The sequence below is a fragment of the Hemiscyllium ocellatum genome, chromosome 11 (assembly GCF_020745735.1).
Source record: "Hemiscyllium ocellatum isolate sHemOce1 chromosome 11, sHemOce1.pat.X.cur, whole genome shotgun sequence".
Lineage (NCBI taxonomy): Eukaryota > Metazoa > Chordata > Chondrichthyes > Orectolobiformes > Hemiscylliidae > Hemiscyllium > Hemiscyllium ocellatum.
In genome coordinates, this window is record NC_083411.1 from 1,616,901 (window position 1) to 1,638,736 (window position 21,836).

The following is a 21,836-nucleotide window of genomic DNA, read 5'->3' on the forward strand; positions in this document are numbered from 1 at the left end:
TAACCACTGCACCACTGTGCCACCTAATTTTCCTGACAGAATGAGAGGGGGACAAATCAACTGTGCAAAAATATATTTTATTTTGCAATTTAGACAAACTTCAAGGATGAGAAATAAACAATATTTGACTGTCCAGTTCAAGTTGGAAGGTTGGATCTGGGATAATGTGGAGCGAGGGGAAATGAGGAAACTGGTGAAATCCACATTGATCCCATCTGGTTGAAGGGTCTGAAGGTGGAAGATGAGGCATTCTTCCTCCAGGTGTCCAGTGGCTAGAGTTTGACGGTGGAGGTGGCTCAGGACTTGCATGTCCTTGGCGGAGTGGGAGGGGGAGTTAGTGTTCAGCCACAGGGCAGTGGGATTGTTTGGTGCGTGTGTCCCCAGCTCCATCTACCTATCACATTCCCAGCTACCGCCTTCCCCCAAGCCCCAGCCATTTATCACTCCGCCCCTTGGGCCACCCCCTCATTCCTGATGAAGGGCTTATGCTCGAAACGTCGATTTTCTTGCTCCTCGGACGCTGCCTGACCTGCTGTGCTTTTCCAGCACCACACTCTCAATTCTGCACTAAAACCTAGTTGTGGCTGAGATTAATCGGAAATAAACTTTTCCTCACTGAAAGATCATGTACACCGAAACCTGCTCAAACCAAACAGTAAAGATTTCAGTTGGATAAAAGACAATGTGTTTATCCTCGTAGACACAACCAATCAATTTAACATTTGATATTAGCAAAAACCAAGCTTCCTCCCCCTACAGGATACAGCTTTTAACCCTCAAAAGTCTAAGGTTTAACTAACTCCCTCAGCTACCCAGTTTGAAATAGGACTAAAATTCTGTTGTAGGTGACATCATTAGCAACAACACTCATGGCGCAAAGACTGAGAATCACAGAGCCAGAGAAAGAACCTGTTTATGCACAATTACCATTTTGATAAAATCTGACAGTTTATCAAGAGGAATGGGAAAATGAAACCTCAGTGATTCTTAACAAAACTGGCATTTGTATTGTGGCTTTCTCATGTTCTAACCTCTCCAACAAACTGAACACACCATGAAGCAAATTGGAAGATGTGATGTGTGGAACTTGCTTGACAATTTAAACACAAAGACTTCACAAAATTGATGATTATAACAATGACCAGATAACGATGTTGATAGACAGATATATGTTGGCCTAGGCACTGTTACACCATACCTGCTATGTGAAGTAGTGCACAGGATATTACTGACTAGCGCGAGAGAAAATGGAATATGAGAAAACAGCATCTCCAACAGCGCGGCACTCCCTCAGTGCTGACCCTCCGACAGTGCGGCACTCCCTCAGCGCTGACCCTCCCACAGCGCAGTGCTCCAACAGTGCAGCACTTCCTCAGCACTGACCCTCCAACAGCACAGCGCTCCCTCAGCATTGACCCTCCGACAGCATGGCACTCCCTCAGCACTGACCCTCCGACAGTGAGGCGCTCCCTCAGCACTGACCCTCCAACAGCGCAGCACTCCCTCAGCACTGACCCTCTGACAGTGCGGCACTCCCTCAGTGCTGAGCTGTAACTGTTTGTCCTGCTAATTGAGGTGATATTTAATTCTCTCTTTCCTTTGTTTTAATCTGTTCAAAGATCAATATGAACTTCTGTAACTTTTATATCAGTCCTGTTTATGAAAACTATTTTTGGTGATTGTTCTATACCTCCGGTTTCTGGAGGGATCAACTTACTTTTCCGCAGAATGAACTCATCTTCGGATGTTTTCCGTTCCGTCTTCCTCTTGGTTAAGAACTTTTTCACTGCTTTGGGGCTTTTACTGGAATCCTGCACAGTAGGACAGCAGCCAACAGTCAGTCAGAATCAATATATCTCGTTCTGCAGCATGAAGTATGTTCTGTAAACAGTTCAGTTTGTTACGAGTACAGAAGCAGCCATGCTACAGCTACACTGATCAGATAGAGCTTGTGCTTCACTAGTTAGTTGCCAAGTTGAGACACCAAATACGTTTCTGCATCTTTAACAGAGCCAGAGGAATCATTTTGGCCTCAAATGCTGCAAGAAGATTAATGCGATTTGCATACAACTCTTACAAACATCTCAGAATAGCGTTAAGGTAAGCAGGTGAAGGAAGGTGGTGAGGCAGCACATGTAGTCTTGCATCGCTGGCATGCACACAACACAAACTAGGAGTAAAGTCACTCAGCTAACCCCTTACCTTTAGAATATAAGACATCCTCTACAATGTAACAAATGGGAAAGAAAGATAAGATGAAAGTGAAAGCAAATAATTGATGATTATTATATGAAAAGTTCATTCATTATCTTAAAGGTAATTGAGAAGTGTCATCTATATTAGTGTTAATTTCACTATCAGTGCATCATCCACGTAATTTCAATTAGTCTAAAAGGTTATTATCCATGCAAGTCAATGCAGTAATAGTGTCATGCACATTTAAAATTGTCTCCATTATAAATACCTTATTAATAAAACAGTAAATATTCACCAGGAATCATTGTATAACAGTGGAAAATAAGGGAGCTTTGTTATAAAACAGACTTTGATTAATTTGATCAACTGACAATAATTCAACCCATCTTGTTCAGGATCAGTATAAGGGGCCAAGGGGTTATTTTTGATGTTGCTGGCAAACCTTTTATGTTGAAAGCAATGTGCCTTGTGAATGGACCACATACCTCCTTACAGCCTAACGCAGCTGATGGTCTTAGTGGGGGCGCTGGTCTCAGGCAGCTCAGAGTCCACGCCCTGGGGATTTTGGGAGGTTCCAAGAGGCCGCGGTTTTGTCCAGCTGTGCTGTAAGACTGTGGAGGTGAATAAGCGAGGGGCTGGTGTGACGGAGTTGCTGGAGGCTGCTTACTCTCAGAGTGTTGCTGGGTAGGAATGAGATGAAAATAGATTTGTCTTTTCAGTTACTCAGATATATTGCAGTTACTCAGATATATATATAGTTGCATCCTTTTCAAATGTTTACCCAGTCCATTTCTGAAAGTTATCACCAAATCTGCATCAGGCAGTGCGGTCCACATCATAACTCAATGTTTAAAACAATTCTATAGGTACATCAGGAATAAAAGAATTCTATAGGTACATCAGGAATAAAAGAATTCTATAGGTACATCAGGAATAAAAGAATGACTAGAGAAAGATTAAGACCAAACAAGGACAACAATGGGAAGTTGTGCGTGGAGTCAGAGGAAATAGAGGAAGCGCTAAATGAACATTTTTCATCAGTATTCACACTGGAAAAAGACAATGTTATCAAGGAGAATGCTGAGATACAAGCAACTAGACCAGACAGGATTGACATTCACAAGGAGGAGGTGTTAGCAATTCTGAAAAGTGTGAAAATAGATAAGTCCCCTGGGCCAGATGGGATTTATCCTCAGATTCTCTGGGAAGCCAGGGAGGAGATTGCAGAGCCTTTGGCTTTGATCTTTATGTCATCATTGTCTACAGGAATAGTGCCAGAAGACTGGAGGGTAGCAAATGTTGTTCCCTCATTCAAGAAGGGGAGCACAGACAACCCTGGTAATTATAGACCAGTGAGCCTTTAGTTGTGGGTAAAGTGATGGAAAAGGTCATAAGTGATACAATTTATGATCATCTAGAGAGAAATAAGTTGATTAGGGATAGTCAACATGGCTTTGTGAAGGGTAGATCATGCCTCACAAGCCTCAGAGTTCTTTTAGAAGGTGACCAAACAGTAGATGAGGGTAAAGTGGTTGATGTGGTGTATATGGATTTCAGTAAGGCATTTGATAAGGTTCCCTACGGTAGGTTATTGCACAAAATACAGAGGCATGGGATTGAGAGTGATTTAGTGGTTTGGATCAGAAATTGGCCAGCTAAAAGAAGACAGAAGGTGGTGGTTGATGGGAAATGTTCATCCTGGAGTTTAGCTAATAGTGATGTACCACAAGGATCTGTTGTGGAGCCACTGCTGTTTGCCATTTCTTTATTAATGACCTGGTTGAGGGTGTAGAAGGATGGGTTATAAAATTTGCGGATGACACTAAGGTCGGTGGGGTTGTGGATAGTGCTCACATTATAGGAAGGACATGGAAGCTTTGGAGCCTTTTCCTCGGATGGTGATGGCTAGCACAAAGGGACCTAGCTTTAAATTGAGGGGTGATAGATATAGGACAGATGTCAGAGGTAGGTTCTTTACTCAGAATAGAAAGGGCATGGAACGCACTGCCTGCAACAGTAGTGGACGCATCAACTTTAAGAGCATTTAAATGTTTATTTGATAAACGTATGGATGAAAGTGGAACAGTGTAGGAAAGATGAGCTTCAGATTGGTTCCACAGGTCAGTACAACATTGAGGGCCGAAAGGCCTGTACTGCGCTGGAATATTCTATGCTCTATGTAATTCTCACCTTACTCTCTGGTACTTCTGGCAACCACTTCAGACCTGCCTTTTCAACTCCCTGAGCCTTAACTTTGCAAACAATTCAGTTAGTGTGTGTGACATTTCAACAAATGCTTCAGGGGCCCCACTGAAAACTAAGAGAAGCTGTAAATCTGAAACATTAACACTGTTTGTCTGAGTTACTCGGCATTCCCAATAAACTGCCGTTCTGTTTCATGGGGAAATTGAAGATGTTTTGCTGGTATTAATGACTGGGCAATATACAGATCTCAGCTGCAAAGGGGGCAGCCAGTCACTCTCAAGCTGCTCCGTTTCAGAATTTAACCAATACACTGAGGAGAATTACGCTGAATATCTAGTGCCAAAACAGGACTTTCACAGAAACTGGTGTTTGTGCTCCCTGACAATCAGCATATCTTTCCAGTCGCTTCTCCTTTGTTATCTAGTTTTCCCAATGCTTTTCCACTTTAGCACTGACAGAGATATTCCAAATCTAGGCAGGAACACATGTCTCTGCAGAATCAATGACTGTGAGAAGCCAGGGACTGAATACAGTCAGGGCTGGCTCTCCAGACTAATGGGATAACTCATCATTGGTGAATTGATTGTGTGATAACCCAGATATTCCTCAACTTGGACACACAAAATTCTCCTTCCCAGCATTATGCTGGAATGTGGACCAGCTTGAAGCTGCCCTTGATCTCTAATTACAGAGACAGACAGCAGACAGTTCTGGAGATTCCCACTGATGAAAAATATAAGGGGTTGATCACTTCTGAAGTTCAACCCCATGTCAATAGATGCAGAGTACAGTGACATCACTACACCTCAAATTACTTGACAATTGGTATCAAAATATTTAAAAGACTTGGCATCAATGACACTAAGAACATTCATATAGCGCATTTAACTTGAAAACTGTTCCAAGCTGCTCCTTAGGAGGAAAAGAGAGATATTAGGACTGAAAGTTTGGTCTAAAAGGTAGATGAGAGGAGGAGAAATATGCTGAAAAATGGGAAGGAAACAGACAAAATTCCAGACAATGAAAGAGCAGCTACTCATGTGGGGAGTTGAGGGAGAAACAGGACAACAGAACGACAGGAATGCAGAAATCCTGGAAGGTTGTTGGATTGGAGATGGTTTTTTAAAATTGGTGCCACATTTTGTCCAGGTGCAATGCTGGGACACACCTTTGGGCAGTTGGACTATGCAAGGTGCTGTATGTGAAATGAGCTATCAGAGGGAGTGGTAGATGCAGGCACAGTTACAACATTTAAAAGACATTTGGACAGGTTCATGAATGCAGAGGAAAGGTTGAGAGAGATATGGGCCAATATAGGCAAGTGGGTCTAGTTTAGTTTAAGAAACATGTTCAGCATGAAAGAATTGGGACAAAGGGCCTGTTTCTGCACTGGACGAGTCCATGTCGCTGCTGCCAATCACATGCTGCACAAATTGATGCGATATCACATAAAGAGGAGTTGGATACTTGCCCTCACTTGAGGTGTATTCACTGACCCAACACATTCCCCAGGCCGAGCAACACCCTCTGTGTCGCCCACATCAGTTCCCTCTAACAGGGAGCCTTTCAACCTGTGAAAACTCTGGATGTGTCAATCCAGGTCTAAAGACAGATTGATCAATACCTCCAGCACAAAGTGAAATCAAAATCTGTTCAGTTCCAATAAACAGGACAAAATCCATCCATATTCACAACACCAACTTTGTACGTGAAAAACATGAAAAGGATCTTTATAAAAATGGTTAATCAAGATGTATTGAGAATGGCACAACTACCTTTTTTACAGCATGAGGCCACTCAACCCACTGTGTCTGTACCAGCTCCTGAACAACCTACCCAGCCATTCCCATGCTCCAGTTCATCACATATACATATCCAGCTCACTATGAAAACCTCCCACAGAGTGCACCTCCACCTTCTCCCAGCACATTCCAAATCCTAACAACTTTCTAAATAAATTTCTCCTCATCTCATTCTTAGTTCGCTTAAAATTATGGCCTATAGTAACTGACATACTAACCCAAAGGAACATTTAAGCTGTAATATGACAACCTGAAACATTTGTATTTTATCACACTGACTCACCACCTTTGTAAAAAACCAAAAGAAATGCAAATGCTGTTAATCAGAAACAAACACAGAAATTGCGGGAAAATCTCAGGAGGTCTGACAGTATACATGGAGAGAAATCAGAGTGAACATGTTGGGTCCAGTGGTTCTTCCTCAGAACTTCACAGCCCCTGAAACACTAACTCTGCTTTCTCTCTGCAGTTGCTGCCAGACCAGCTGAGTTTTGCCAGGAATTTTTGTTTTTGTCACTATCTTTGTCAGCAGTTGAGGCACCAGTTAACAGGGACAGTTTCTTATAGTCCATGCATTATGTTTAAAACAACAAGTAGTTAACTACTCCTTACTGGCTGTGACGTGGCAGACACTGGTTTTGTGTTAGTATTCCCAGGGACTGTGCCTTTGGTTAACATCAGGAGATTCTCTACCCAGTCATGGAGCTCCTGGCTGTTAATACAGGACACCTGAATCCGCTCGATCATGTTTCCTGCAAACATTTGAAACACTTCAATTATTTTCTACAACTAAACATTTTGATCATCATCACTCTCAGACTGAGCCAATCTACAGAAGTAGGCACATGGTAATATTCACATTAGCCTCAGCTCAGTGGGGAGCACCTTGCACACTGTAAGGCAGATTGACGTGCCAAACAGTATCTAATTACTCACAGCAGCTTTGGGGGTGCACATATTAACAGACAGTCAGCACTGAGGAAGTTGCTATAGTCCAACTGCATGAAAGGACGGCTCTCCCCATACAGAGAGAGGTAGCTGGTAGTGGTTTCAGCTGAGGGTCACCACACCTGAGGCAAGGGGAGATTCGAGGAGGAGACACCTTCATGGTGACCTCAGCCATTGCAGGAACTCAATCCACACTGTTGTCCTCACTCTGAATTGTGGGCCAGCTCAGCGTAGATCATAGAGGGTCACCGAATCCTTAACTGTGTGGAAGCAGGCCATTCGGCCCATTAAATCCACAGCAACCTGCCAAACAGCATCCCACACAGACTCACCCCCCCACCCTATCCCTGTAGTCTAACGGTCCCCATGGCCGACCCACCAATGCTGCACGTCTGTGAATTGTGGGAGGAAACAGGAGCACCCGGAGGAAACCCACGCAGACACGGGGAGAATGTGCACACTCCACACAGTCACCAGAGTGTGAAATCAAACCAGTGTACCTAGCATTGTGAGGCAGCAGTGCTATCCACTGAGCCACTAACCCACCCAACTGAGTTAACTGAACTCAAATTGAGGGAAGGTCAGTGCTGAGGGAGCGCCGCACTGTCGGAGGGTCAGTGCTGAGGGAGCGCCGCACTGTCAGAGGGTCAGTGCTGAGGGAGCGCCGCACTGTCAGAGGGTCAGTGCTGAGGGAGCGCCGCACTGTCAGAGGGTCAGTGCTGAGGGAGCGCCGCACTGTCAGAGGGTCAGTGCTGAGGGAGCACCGCACTGTCAGAGGGTCAGTGCTGAGTTGGTGAGAGGTGGTGTCTTTAGATGTGGAATTATATGGAAGCCTGTCTGGCCTCTCAGTTGAGTGTAAAAGATTCTTTTACGGTACTGAAGGGGGAGCAGTCACATTCTTCTGATATCCCGGACAATATTTATCCCACAACCGTGGGCGGCACGGTGGCACAGTGGTTAGCACTGTTGCCTCACAGCGCCTGAGACCCGGGTTCAATTCCCGACTCAGGCGACTGACTGTGTGGAGTTTGCACGTTCTCCCCGTGTCTGCTTAGGTTTCCTCCGGGTGCTCCGGTTTCCTCCCACAGTCACAAAGATGTGCGGGTCAGGTGAATTGGCCATGCTAAATTGCCCATGGTGTTAGGTAAGGGGTAAATGTAGGGGTATGGGTGGGTTGCGCTTCGGCGGGTCGGTGTAGACTTGTTGGGCCGAAGGGCCTGTTTCCACATTGTAAGTAATCTAATCTAATCCACAAACCAACATCAGAGGAACTAAGTGAGTGTAAAAGATACTCCAGCACTTAAAAGGGAGCCTCCCAATGGCTTTGACCATATTCAACCATCAATGCCCCCAGCAATAAACCCATGAACATATCCCATCACTGTGTGTGCCTGGAGAGACTGTGTCAATTTATAAAGTACAAACCTGTGATTTCGAAGGCATTGTGGAAGTTTTCCGTTTCCTCTAACTTTGTTATTGTCATTCCTGTCAATGGCAACTTTCCCTGCAGCAGAAAATAACATCACAACGTCAGCACAGGAGACAACTTTGCAGTTCCTGAACTCTAATTCAAATAGTACATTAATGTGGCTCAAAAACAACACGGTAGTAAAATAAAAATAGACTGAGGTGATTTCACAAGAACATAAATGTGGCTTTTCTCACCTGATAAATGAAGCCACTCATCCGTGGGCTCGCAGACAGCATGAGCAGCACTTTGGGGAACAACATGAAGTATCTTTCATCCTTCTCCTACAATTGAATTCACAACAATAACCATTCGTTTGACAGTGTAACAAAGCTCTTGTTATTTAACCTGGATTTCAACATTATACAATAAAAGCTTTTTAATTTGTATTCAGGAAAGACAGCAGGGGAGAGGACAGCAAGGAGTTAAACCATTCCCTGAGAAATTGTTTTGGCAAATACTTCTGAGGGCATTTTGAGTGGAGGACCTGGGGATTTGGACTGCACTGATCAAGAGCTGAAGGCACCAGTCATTATTTACAATTCACTCATAATCCAAACTAAAACACAAATCCTCAGGTGAGTATAAACAAGGCTGACCAAGTTCATGTTCATAACCCAGTCAGTCTCAGCAAATCACAGCAACGATCCAAACAGAGGGAACAGTTGGCATCATTTTTTTCAAGAATGGGTCTATACATGGGAACAAGGAGGAGGCCATTCAACCCCATTCAGCTACTGTTCACCGAGACAACAGCTGACCTCCACACGACCTTCATTCACACTCCTCCAGCTTTAACAAAGGGTCAGTTCGACTCGAAACGTCAGCTCTTTTCTCTCCTTACAGATGCTGTCAGACCTGCTGAGATCTTCCAGCATTTTCTCTTTTGGTTTCAGAGTCCAGCAGCCGCAGTAATTTGCTTTTTTCCTCCACTTTGCTATCGTTCATATTCTTGATACCAATGACCTCAGAGGTGATGTTGTTGAGCTTCAGCATCTGAGAGGTATTGTTGGGGAGAATTCTACACACAGACCGTACCTGGTGTGCGGGACAGATTCCTCAATGACCTAGCTCTGACCTTCTGCCCCCTTGCCCTAGATTTCCTCCGTCAGCAGATACTGCTTCATTTTGCCTGTGCCCTTCATCAGACACAATCTAGCAAATGGCACTGTAATAAGGTGACGATGGAAATTCCAGTTACGGTATAACCTACGGCCACTGTTCTGTCAAAACAGAGCAATCCCTGGAAACAACTGAGTGACTGCTGAGAGTGACACAGCTCAAAGGGAGCCTTCTTACAGTGTGAGCACCGAGATCTCTCTCTCCAGGATAAAGAGGGGGGCAGGTCGTGTCGTGTTAGGGGGTTTAAAACAATGTTTAACTCAAAGCTGAAACCAGTAGCTCAGTGGTAGCCTGCATGTTGTAGAAAACGGCCTCAAAATAGACAGCACAAGGTAAATGATCTAATCTCACACATTCAGCACGGAATCCCTCATGACTGTCAGTTTCTCATGGACTGACAATGTCTGCTCTCCTGATGAGAGCGCCTGGGACCTGGGCTAGTGGCTCAGTGGTTGAGAGGGCTTCATGATGTACATCCTTATGACACACAGAGCCAAATCAGATCAGCTCCCCATCCCTGTATTTGCAATTCAGCAACACACTCAACGACCCGAAAGATTGGCTCCTAACCAGACTTTGTGAATAACCAATGCCAGACACCAAATTCACAGTTTTAACAAAACCATAACACCATAAGAAGCAGAATTAGGCCACTCAGCCCATCGAGCCTGCTCCACCATTCAATCATGGCTGATATGTTTCTCAACCTCCATTCTCCTGCCGTCTCCACGTAACCCTTGATCCCCTTACTAATCAGTATCCCTGTCTTAAAGACACTCAGTGACTTGGCCTCCATAACCCTGTGACAATGAGTTCCATGGATTCCCACCCTCAGGCTGAAAAAACTCATCTCCGTTCTAAAGGGTCATCCCTTCACCCTGGGGCTGTGCCCTCAGGTCCTAGTCTCTCCTGCTAGTGGGAACATCTTCTCCATGTTCACTCTATCCAGGTCACTCACAGCTGGGAGCGAGTGAACCCCTTGCAGTGTTTAGGGGGTGTAGGAGTACAGTTAAGAGTGAAATCAGGAGGGCAAAAAATGGACATGAGAGCTTTACCAGACAGGGTAAAGGAGAATCCAAAGAGATTCGACAAGTATATTAAGTATACATAAAAGTAACTAGGGAGAGAATAGGCACCCTTAAAGATAACAAAGTCATCTATGTGTAGAACCACAGGAGATGGGCGGGAATACTTCACATCAATATTCACCAAGGAGAGGAAGGCCGAGAACTCGGGAAAATAAATAGTGATGTCTTGAAAAGATGTGGAGGTGCCAGTGTTGGACCGGGGTGGACAAAGTTAGAAGTCACACAACACCAGGTTATAGTCGGTGTCTTATGGTCCTGCCCCATTAGCGACCTGATGAAGGAGCAGCACTCTGAAAGCTTGTACTTCCAAATAAACCTGTTGGACTGTAATCCCCGAGGGACAAGAGTGAGGGAGGGGGCTTCCACAAAGCCTTTCAAATGCAGCTTGTGGTGGAAATGTCTGTAATGGGGGAAAGTGGGGGGGGGGGGGGGGGGGGGGGGGTGGAGAAAGAGAAACCCCAATGATCTTCTCAGCTGTCCTCACTATTCAGATCGGATGGTAAGACCCTGCAATGAACTTAAGGTTTTATTTTTAAAAAAGTAACATCTCAGCCCAGACACTGCATTAAGGGTGTGCAGTTAGAGTCTGTCCATATCCCAACCTGGAGTCACGCTGGTTCTATTGCCAAAATAGGAATTTATAAAATGTACATGGACTGACTGCCTACAGATTATGTGCTTTTTGAAAGAAATAGAATTCATCTGCAAATACAAGTTCACCCCATAGACTTATATGCGTGTGTGTGTGTGTGTGTGTGTGCGCGTGCGCATGCATGTGAGAGTGAGAGGGAGGGGGATCGTGTGAGTGACTGCACGTGCGTTCGCGATCGTGTCTGTGAGTGTGTGTGTGTGAGTGAGTGAGTGAGTGTGAGAGTGCGTGAGTGTGTGCGTGCGAGTGTGCGCATGTATGAGAGAATGTATAGTGCAGTGGGGTCACCAGTAGTCTGATGTGAAGCCAAGGTCCTGGTTAAGGCCATCCCCATGGGTACAGAACTTGGCGCTCAGCCTCTGCTCAGCCACTCTGTGCTGTTGCGTATCCCGAAGTCCACCCTGGAAAAAGTCCACATTACAGAAGGGGTGGTGCTGGAGGTCTTAACGTGCGTAAAGGGAAATAAATCCCTAGGATCTGGTCAAGTGTATCCTAGGATATAGTGGAGGTTAGGGAGGAATTTGTGAGGCCCCTAACAGAGATACTTGTATCATTGACAGCTGGAAGGCCAGAGGGTGGCTATTATTTAAGAAAGGCTCTAAGGAGAAGCCAGAGAACTCCAGTCCAGTGAGTGTGACATCAGTGGTAGGTACGTTGTTGGAGGGGATTCTGAGAGACAGCATTTACATGCATTTGGAAAGAGGTTATGGATAGTCAACATAGCTTGGTATGTGGGAAATCATGCCTCTTAAACTTGATTGAGTTTTTTGAAGAGGTAATCAAGAAGATACATGAAGACACAGCAATAAACGTTGTCAACATATACTTTAGCAAGGCCTTCAAGGTTCTGTATGGCAGATTCATTAGTACGGTTCAATCACATGGGATCCAGGGAATACAAACTTGGCTTGATCTTACAAGACAGAGGATGGTGGTCAGGGGTCAATGTTTGGACTGGAGGCCTGCGACCAGAGGAATGCTGTGAGGATTGGTGCTGGGTCCACTGTCGTTCACCATTTACATAAACAATTTGGATGAGAATACAGCAGCCATGGTTAATAAGTTAGCAAATGAGTTAGCAAAATTGGTGGCATAGCTGCCAGTGAAGGAGGTTATTGAGAGTACAACTGGATCTTGAGATCAACTGGCCCAAAGGGATGAGGAGTGGCAGATGGAGTTTAATTCAGAGAATGGTGAGGTGTTGAGTTTTGGTAAGACAAAGCAGGGCAGGACTTACAGAGTTAATGGCAGGGCCCTGGGGGGTGTTGTTGAACTAAGACACTGAGGGGTGCAGGTGGATAATTCCTTGAAAGTGGCGTAAACAGGTAGGCAGGATGGTGAAGGCGGCATTTGGTACGCTTGCCTTCACTGGGCAGAGCACTGAATATAGGAGTTGGAACGTCATGTCACAGCTGTACAAGACATTGGTATGGCCACATTTGGAGTACTGCATACAATTCTGGTCACCCTGTTGTAGAAAGGATGTTATTAAACTAGAAAGGGTGCAAAAAAGATCTACAAGTATGTTACCGAGACTGGAAGGTTTGAGCTACAGGGATTGGCTGGACAGATTGGGACTTTTATCACTGGAACATCGGAGGCTGAGGGGTGACCTTATAGAAGTTTATAAAATCATGAGAGGCATGGATCGGGTGAAAAGTAAATGCCCTTCCTCAGAGTAGATGATATCAAAACTAGTGGGCATAGGTTATGGTGAGAGGGGAAAGAGTTAAAAGGGACATGAAAGGTAATGTTTTCACAAAGGGTTGCACATATAAGGAGCGAGCTGCCAGAGGAGGTGGTAGGGCTGGGTACAGATACAACATTTAAAAGACACTTGGACAGACACATGGATGGGAAAGGTTTAAAGGGATATGGGTCAAACATAGGCAAATGGGATCAGTCCAGTTTGGGAAGCCGGGTCAGCATGGATGAGTTGGGCTGAAGGGTCTGCTGCTCTACTGTATCACTCTATGACTCTATTCTGTTAGTTTCAATCAGATCTTCCTTCATCCTTATAAACTCCACGGAGTACAGATCCTGAATCCTCAACTGTTCCTGATAGGACAAGCGAGGATTGAAGATGCTGGAGATCAGAGCTGAAAATGTGTTGCTGGAAAAGCGCAACAGGTCAGGCAGCATCCAAGGAACAGGAGAATCGACGTTTCAGGCATGAGCCCTTCTTCAGGATGCTGTCTGACCTGGTGCGCTTTTCCAGCAACACATTTTCAGCTCTGATAGGACAAGCCCTTTATTCCCGGGACCATTCTTCTAACCCCCCTCTCCACCCCATCCAATGCTAGCACATCAGTCCTTAGATATAGGGCTCAAAATCACATACAATATCCCTAATGTGATCTGACTAGAGCCTCACACATGGTCAAACAGCCAAACCCACACCGTTCAGGAATAAATCAGAAGAAAAAATAAATGAGATGAAACTAGCCAGTTCACTCAAGCAGACTTCATGACCACGGGATTGTATCGTGCTAGGTTTCTAAAGACACCAGTGCACGCAAATAGTTCCCAGTAGGTTCTAAGAAATAGCCACTTTATACTAATAACTGAGGTTCTGTTCTCTGAGCTTTCATTAAGTTGACAATGAGAGGATAGCCAGAGAGCAGTCATACCGCCATCCTGTAGCCTGGGCCACCACCAGTCTTCCGACTTGAAACACACAGTTCAAAACCATCTCAAACTCCGTTTCTCTCCCTGTTTTGTTTTACATTCTCGGTGGTCACTCCCTGTGAGGATCCTGTTACCATTCAAACATCGGCCACCTGTTGGAGAACTGCGCATCTACGGAATGACAGCTTCGGGAGACACTCCTTTCCTTGAACAAGGATCAACGTGCCGTTATCTTCCAGGGCTGGCCTCATAAACAAGAACCAGCTGGAATGTTCCCTTTGCTTTAAAGCAAACTGCTGCTCACAGTCAATAGGTCACCTTCCACTCTCAGCTCACAGCTCCAAACCAAAAACGATTTTAAAAAACTAAAATAATAAAGGCATCAATAATCCTAAACTGTAACAATATCATTTGGACTCTACCCAAATTGTGCTACAAGTTCACTTTGCTCAAACTCCTGCCAAATAAACACAAGCTTTCAACACTGAGAAACTTCACCAGTCTCCACTTTCTCAAGCCTTATGTTCCAAAATGTACGACACTTCAACGCCAAGACGAACAAGGACAGCCGACACTCGGTAATACTATGCACAATGTTACTCTGCATATTTAGAGAAAGGTATAGGAACAGAAGTAGGCCATTCAGCCCATCAGAGCTGAAAATGTGTTGCTGGTTAAAGCACAGCAGGTCAGGCAGCATCCAAGGAACAGGAAATTCGACGTTTCGGGCATTCCTGATGAAGGGCTCTGGCCCGAAACGTCGAATTTCCTGTTCCTTGGATGCTGCCTGACCTGCTGTGCTTTAACCAGCAACACATTTTCAGCTCTGATCTCCAGCATCTGCAGACCTCACTTTTTACATTCAGCCCATCAAACCTGTCTCACTATTGAATACTATTGTTGCTGATCCAACTGTTACACCTCCTGCCCCCAAACCCTGTACACCATTCACCATCAGAAACTGATCAATCCTGACCTTGCACTGGGCGCTACAGCAATGCTTTGCTAAATTTGGTACCTGGAATGAAAGGAGGTTTCCCTACAGTGAGAGTAAATTAGGTCAATATTTTATGGAGCTTAGAAAAATAAGAGGTGATCTCATTAAAACGTTCAAAGATTCTGAAGGGGCTCGACAGCATCAAAATGAAGAGGTTTCCCTCTGGCTGGAGAATCTCAAACACTGGGGCTACAGTTTCAGAATAAGGGGCCAATCATTTAGGACGAGGATGAGGAGCGAGTATTTCACCCTAAGGATTGTGCACTGTTGGAAATCTCTCCCCAGAATGCTCCAGTGCTGAATATGTTTCAGACTGGGCCTGACAGATTACTGACCTCTTGGAGAAATCAAGGAAAGAGGGATACAGGGAAAGAGGAGTTAAAGCTAAGGGTCAGCCATGATAGTATTGAATGGTGGAGCAGGAGATTCTTTGGTGGAGCAGGACCAAAGGGCCAAATGAGCTACCCCAGCTTCCACTTCTTACGTTCTTACTACCACCATTTGTAAGCTCCCCTCCAGGTCACTCACCATCCTGACTTGGAAATACACTATCATTCCTTCAGTATCACTGGGTCAAAATCCTGGAACTGCCTCCCCATGCAGCACACTAACTCTCCCTGCAACAAAGGACTGCAGTGGTTCAAGAAGGGGGCTCCACTTCCTATCCTCACCAGGAACACCCACAGCCCCATAAACAAAACGACCCAGACGGTGATGGGGGTGCAGTACACAGCTATCTCCATCACCTTGTGAATTACCAAAGACCTGCAGGCACTATGACTTGGCCAATCGTGTATACTTTCCTTTGATGAATAATTTTACAAAAAAACTGGGGCATGTTTCAAACTGCCCAGCGCTGCACAAACACAACTTTCTGTGAGTGAGTGGTGGGATGCAGAAAGTTGCTGAGGACTCAACCCACACAGAGTTTCCAGTCTTGCAGAGACTGCTGAGGGAAGCCACCCGATCAGAGGGCGTAGGACAGAAAAGGTTGACTCTGCCCCCTCCTTTAAAGGGAGGCAAATGCAGATTAGGTCACAATTTTAATTTTATTTAAAAAAATGATGTTTCATGTGCGCAGCATTGCTTTAAATGGCAAACCTTGCTGGAAGATATAATAACCTGCGTCCTGGATTTTGATTGTGCTCAAAGACTTGAAACAAAGATTTAATCAATCTGTCAGGGGAAGTACCCCAAGCTTCCTTTTACAAGTAAAGGCCCTAAATTTATTCAGAGCAAAGTCAGCATTTGTAATTAAAGAGGGGAATTTTCCATAGCCTTGCACCAAGCAATGTAAATGATGCAGCTAAATATCAACTTGGTGCTTTTTCAGATCACTTGAATTGCAGCGGCTTTGAACTAAATGACTACGAAGCATTTGGAAAAGGATGTTAAAAAGTTGTTCTCTTCCTCCATCTGGGAAAGCAGCAATAGGTGCTCCCAAAGCACCAAAGAAGCACAGTGGGACAACCTGGGGCCAAATTCTGGAAAACCTCTGGGAAATTTACCCTAACTTCTCATCCTATGCAAATGTCTCGATTTTGTAGGCTGTGAAAGGAATAAGCACCTGTCATCTCCCCCTATGAAGCTAACTTTCATGTATCCTAGTTCTTGACACCAGTTATACAGAACTAGTCCAGGCTGCCATAAGTCAATCTAGCATGCACTTCAACCTTACAGCATAAACATTCAGAACTGAGGAAACCTCACTGGACCCGAAACATTAACTCGATTTCTCTCCACAGATGCTGCCAGACCTGCTGAGCTTTTCCAGCAATTTCTATTTTTGTTTTAAATTTATAGTATCCAGGTTTCCCATTGTTACACAGAGTTCTCCCAGTCACCTGGATCGTGAAGTGATTCCTGCACTACGTAATTCTCCAGCCCTTCTCGAAATGGCTTCATGCGAAGACTAGACACCCAGCACCAGATTGTTCCGTTCCTGGAAACCTTGGATACTGCTTTTTGACCTCCATTTACCCATTCAGGAGATGGGAGCATCACTGGGGAGGCCAGTATTTATTACCCTTCCCACACTGCCCTGGAACTGAGAGGCCCTCCTAGGATTATAAGTCGTTCAGAGACATTACCATGATGGTGCAATGATTAGCCCTGCTGCCTCACAGCATCAGGGACCCAAGTTTGATTCCACCATCAGGCAACGGTCTGTGTGGAGTTTGCACATTCTCTCCATGTTTGAATGGGTTTCCTCTGGGGGTTAGGTGGATTGGCTGTGCTAAATTGCCCCATAATGTCCAGGGATGTACAGGTTAGGTAATTAGCTGTGGGGAATGCAGGGTTACAGGTACAGGGTAGGGGTGGGTCAGTGTGGACTTGATGGGCAGAATGGCCTGCTTCCATGCTGTAATAATTCTATGATTCTATACCAGGACATCACTGTCTCCCTCAAAGATATTATTTCCAAGAAGTCCTCATCTAGCAGTTCAGCATCAACAATGCAGCCAAAGAATCCCCTGTATTGTTGTCAACTCTGAAGGAGCCGCTGGTGTCATCTAAAGCCTCTCAATGGAGTCACTCTTGACATTGTTTTTTATATCGAATGCTGCCTTAAGTCTTCCTTGACTGGTAAACATTTTCTACCTTGCTCCATTCTGCAAGCTTGCGTCAAAACTATCAGCTAATTGTCCTAGGTCTTTGTGAAGTTTCTGGTCTAACCCATGTTCTCCTTATGTCACTCTTGAATATTCTCAGTAGTCTAACATTCCTCTTAAACCAAGTCATCTTTGCTGGTCACAACATTTGTTCAACTTTTGCCATGGTCCAGCACACACAGCCATGCAGTAATATGAGGATCTTCAGGAATTCAATAAGATTCCCGCCACTCTGCCTGTTCTCAATGTAAGCCCTGTCGATTATCTCTTACCAATGTTCAGCATTCGGATCCCCAATCCCATTAGTACTGCCTATCCTTTCACTCCCTCCCAGACCAAGATAGCCCCCAACTCTCCTTCCATCACTGCAAAAGACCCAGAACTGTACACAACACGCAAACATGGAATTAAACCGGAAGGTGTGAAGGAACTCAGCAAATCTCACAGCATCTGTGGGTCAGAATCAAAGTTAACATTTAATCTCACAGCATCTGTGGGGACAGAATCAAAGTTAACATTTTGAGTTCACGTGAAGAGTCATGCTGGATTTGAAATGTTAACACTGCCAGACCTGACGGGTTTCTCTAGCCTTTTCAGCTTTTATTTCAGACTTCCAGCGCCTATAGTACATTAACATTATTTATTTAAAATTAGAAACCAGTCCGTGGCTTTGATTCTATAATTAAAATTAAATGGAGTAAAACATTGTACTCATGACTAAAACATCACGACTAGAACTGGTAACTCTGTTTTCATATACAAAGCTTCAAACCCGGCCATGACAAAGCTGCAGTGTACATTTAGACAAAAGTGTATCTGTCCAAAGTGTACTCGAACCAAAGCCAACACTGTTAGCCTCCTTACCTCACTTGCTCCACACTGCACCATAACCTGGGACATGTAGATGACATTTCCAAGGGTCTTGATGTCTTCACCCTCCCAGCCCTGAATTTGCTCAGACAATATCTGTAGCTCGAGTTGCTTCCTCTTTCGCAGCTCCTGACACTGAGACTGGGGGGAGAGAGAGAGAGAGAGAACGATTATTGTAACAACAGTGGCACTGGCTGCTGTTCCTTAAACAGTAAACAGGATTGGGGATTTAACAGGATATTGTCATTCAGACACTTATATACAAGACACTTGCATTTAGATAGAGCCTTTGACATAGTAAACCAACCAAAAGGAGCTCCCAGCAATGCAGTCAGGTAAAACAAAAATGACACTAAACAACAGGAGATATTAGGAATGCTAAGGCAAAGAACAGAAAAGGAGGGTCTTAAATGAGAGAGAAAAGGAGAAGGGAGGGGTTTTAGGGGAGAGGACTGATCCAGATTTTCGGGCCTTAGCAACTGAAGACGCCAGCCACCAATCATGGAGTGATTGATTGAAACGAGGGATGTACAACAGGCCCAGAACAGCAGGGGAAAGAGAGGCTTTGAAGGGTCTTTGTTTTTTTGTGTGGCGGGGGTGGAGGGGTGGAGGAGGGGGAGGAGGAGATTGCTGAGAGAAGAATAGGAGAGGCCATGTACGGATTCAAAAACAAAGGGGCAAATTTTAAAATGGAGGCTTTGAGAGACTGGCAGTGAATGCAGCCCAGGTCAGTGAGTACATGGGGTAATGGAGAAATGGGAACTCAGTACGATTTAGAAGACAAACAGGTGATCACAGGAACCAACAATCTCTTTCCTCCTTCACCAAAAATACATCCTCCACGGTTGGAAATTAACTATGTGCTTTTTCTCATTATACAGAAATACTTATAGCTTCACAGCAAACCCAAACTTTATTAGCTGGCTACTAGTGAAGGTCAAGATGTCACCAGACTTCGATGATAATGTCACAAACTTTCCATGACCAAAGTTGGATTAGTGCAATGATGCTGCAGTTTTTGCATGAAGAGTAAAACTCACCGTGTGCTTATAACTCCCACCCAGTGAGATTCTCCCCTTGGGTGATGGTCAGTGGGAGAGAGAGTGTTATCCTGGGGTAAAGGACATCCCAAAATGCTTCATAGCCAACTGCTTACTGTGAAATGTAAATACTACAGCTAAATGCTGCACAACAAACTCCCGAAAACCAGAGTGAGATATTGGGGAGGGAGGGAGAGCTCGCTTTACGGCTGAAGAATTAACATTAACTAAGGCAGCAGGAAAGGTCCCTCTGCACTTCTTCAAATTCTGGCGGTGGGTTTTTTTTTACATCCTGAGGGACAGGTGTGGCCTTAGCTGTATGTCTCATTCAAAGGGTGCCAGCAGCCCTTCAGTATGCCATCGGGAGTGGCAGCTTTTTCATGCACTTGTGTCCTTGGAAAACAGATTGACACATCCTTCTGACCTCAAGGCAAGGCAGCTGCCCACTGAGCCACAACCAACACACGCCATCCCTTCCTCGGTACAAAACACAGGATACTAGAACAGGTACTGACCAATACAGAGGAGATGTTGTGGCTCACGGGTTCTGTCCCTATTCTAGAACATAGGGCCCACAAAACAGCTTCATCAGCCTGAAGATCCCCACAGTGTGTCATGACCCACTGTGTGGACCAATCCATCAGGAGGGAGGGAGCGGCGCGCGCACACACACACAGACCAGATACCCAATGGGCCACTGGAGTAATGGAACTGTAATAGTACTTGAGTTGGAAGTTAAGGAGAGAGTCAACCCTGTCAGAGTTATCAAATAAACAACACATTGGCAAAGAAAATGAATTCCTGCTTGGACATTAGCAGCAGACATCAGGAGGGTATAAACGGACTGGAAAAATGGTAAATGTAGGTTAATGCAGTTATCTTTGGAAGATGACAGAGCACACTGATAAATCAGGTAGGAAAGCACAGAAAATACTTGGCTTTGTAAACGGAGGAACTGATCACAAATATAAGAAATTAATGTAAACGTTTTTAAGTCTCTGGTTTTGGTAATTATATACAAACCAGGACTCCACAATTTCGGAATGTGCTGAGAAGTTAGATCAGGAATTTATAAGAAGTTATTGTATTGATGTTAAGGGGAACAGATGCAGTAGATGGAGATAAACTATTTTTACTATTTGGGACATAGCAGGCACAGCAGGTTTTAAAGAATTAAATTAGACTAACTATGAAGAGTGGTCAAAGTCTGGAACTCTCATTTACAAAGTATACCTATTGGTTCTAAGTGTAAGGTTGATAGACCATGGGCTACTTTCCATAGCCAGGTCTCAAGGTGGATGAGGAGTGACAGGCTCGAGTCTAAATGTAAAAAACTTGCGCCCACACCTCCACACTCACTTCCCTGCAAGGCCCCAAGGGATCCTTCCATATCCGCCACAAGTTCACCTGTACCTCCACACACATCATCTATTGCATCCACTGCACCCGATGTGGCCTCCTCTATATTGGTGAGACAGGCCGCTTACTTGCGGAACGCTTCAGAGAACACCTCCGGGCCACCCAAACCAACCAACCCAATCACCCGTGGCTCAACACTTTAACTCTCCCTCCCACTCCACCGAGGACATGCAGGTCCTTGGACTCCTCCACCTGCAGAACACAACAACACGACGGCTGGAGGAGGAGCGCCTCATCTTCCGCCTGGGAACCCTCCAACCACAAGGTATGAATTCAGATTTCTCCAGCTTCCTCATTTCCCCTCCCCCCACCTTGTCTCAGTCGGTTCCCTCAACTCAGCACCGCCCTCCTAACCTGCAATCCTCTCCCTGACCTCTCCGCCCCCACCCCACTCCGGCCTATCACCCTCACCTTGACCTCCTTCCACCTATCCCACCTCCATCGCCCCTCCCCCTAGTCCCTCCTCCCTACCTTTTATCTCAGCCTGCTTGGCTCTCTCTCTTATTCCTGATGAAGGGCTTATGCTCAAAACGTCGAATTCTCTATTCCTGAGATGCTGCCTGGCCTGCTGTGCTTTGACCAGCAACACATTTGCAGTCGAGTCTAAATGGCTCCCTCCTAGAACATAGAACATTACAGCGCAGTACAGGCCCTTCGGCCCTCAATGTCGTGCCGATCTGTAGAACCAACCTGAAGCCTATCTAACCTACACTATTCCATTTTCATCCATATGCCTATCATTAGCGAATCTACTACCATTGCAGGCAGTACATTCCACATCCCTAATAATGA

At 45.1% G+C, this 21,836-nt stretch overlaps 1 protein-coding gene across 2 annotated transcripts in view; it reads right to left on the minus strand.

The window, feature by feature from the left end:
• Positions 1 to 21,836, minus strand: part of arhgef6 (Rac/Cdc42 guanine nucleotide exchange factor (GEF) 6) — a 168,081-nt gene that overhangs the window by 9,630 nt on the left and 136,615 nt on the right. The window contains exons 12-18 of one of the 2 annotated variants that reach the window (XM_060832382.1): positions 18,580 to 18,726; positions 8,817 to 8,903; positions 8,577 to 8,655; positions 6,816 to 6,955; positions 2,682 to 2,876; positions 2,203 to 2,223; positions 1,718 to 1,811 (exon numbers count right to left, since the gene is read on the minus strand). In XM_060832382.1, the coding sequence (XP_060688365.1) occupies positions 1,718 to 1,811; positions 2,203 to 2,223; positions 2,682 to 2,876; positions 6,816 to 6,955; positions 8,577 to 8,655; positions 8,817 to 8,903; positions 18,580 to 18,726 (763 nt within the window). The remainder of the gene's footprint in view (positions 1 to 1,717; positions 1,812 to 2,202; positions 2,224 to 2,681; positions 2,877 to 6,815; positions 6,956 to 8,576; positions 8,656 to 8,816; positions 8,904 to 18,579; positions 18,727 to 21,836) is intronic. The other variant, XM_060832383.1, reaches the window with a different exon arrangement.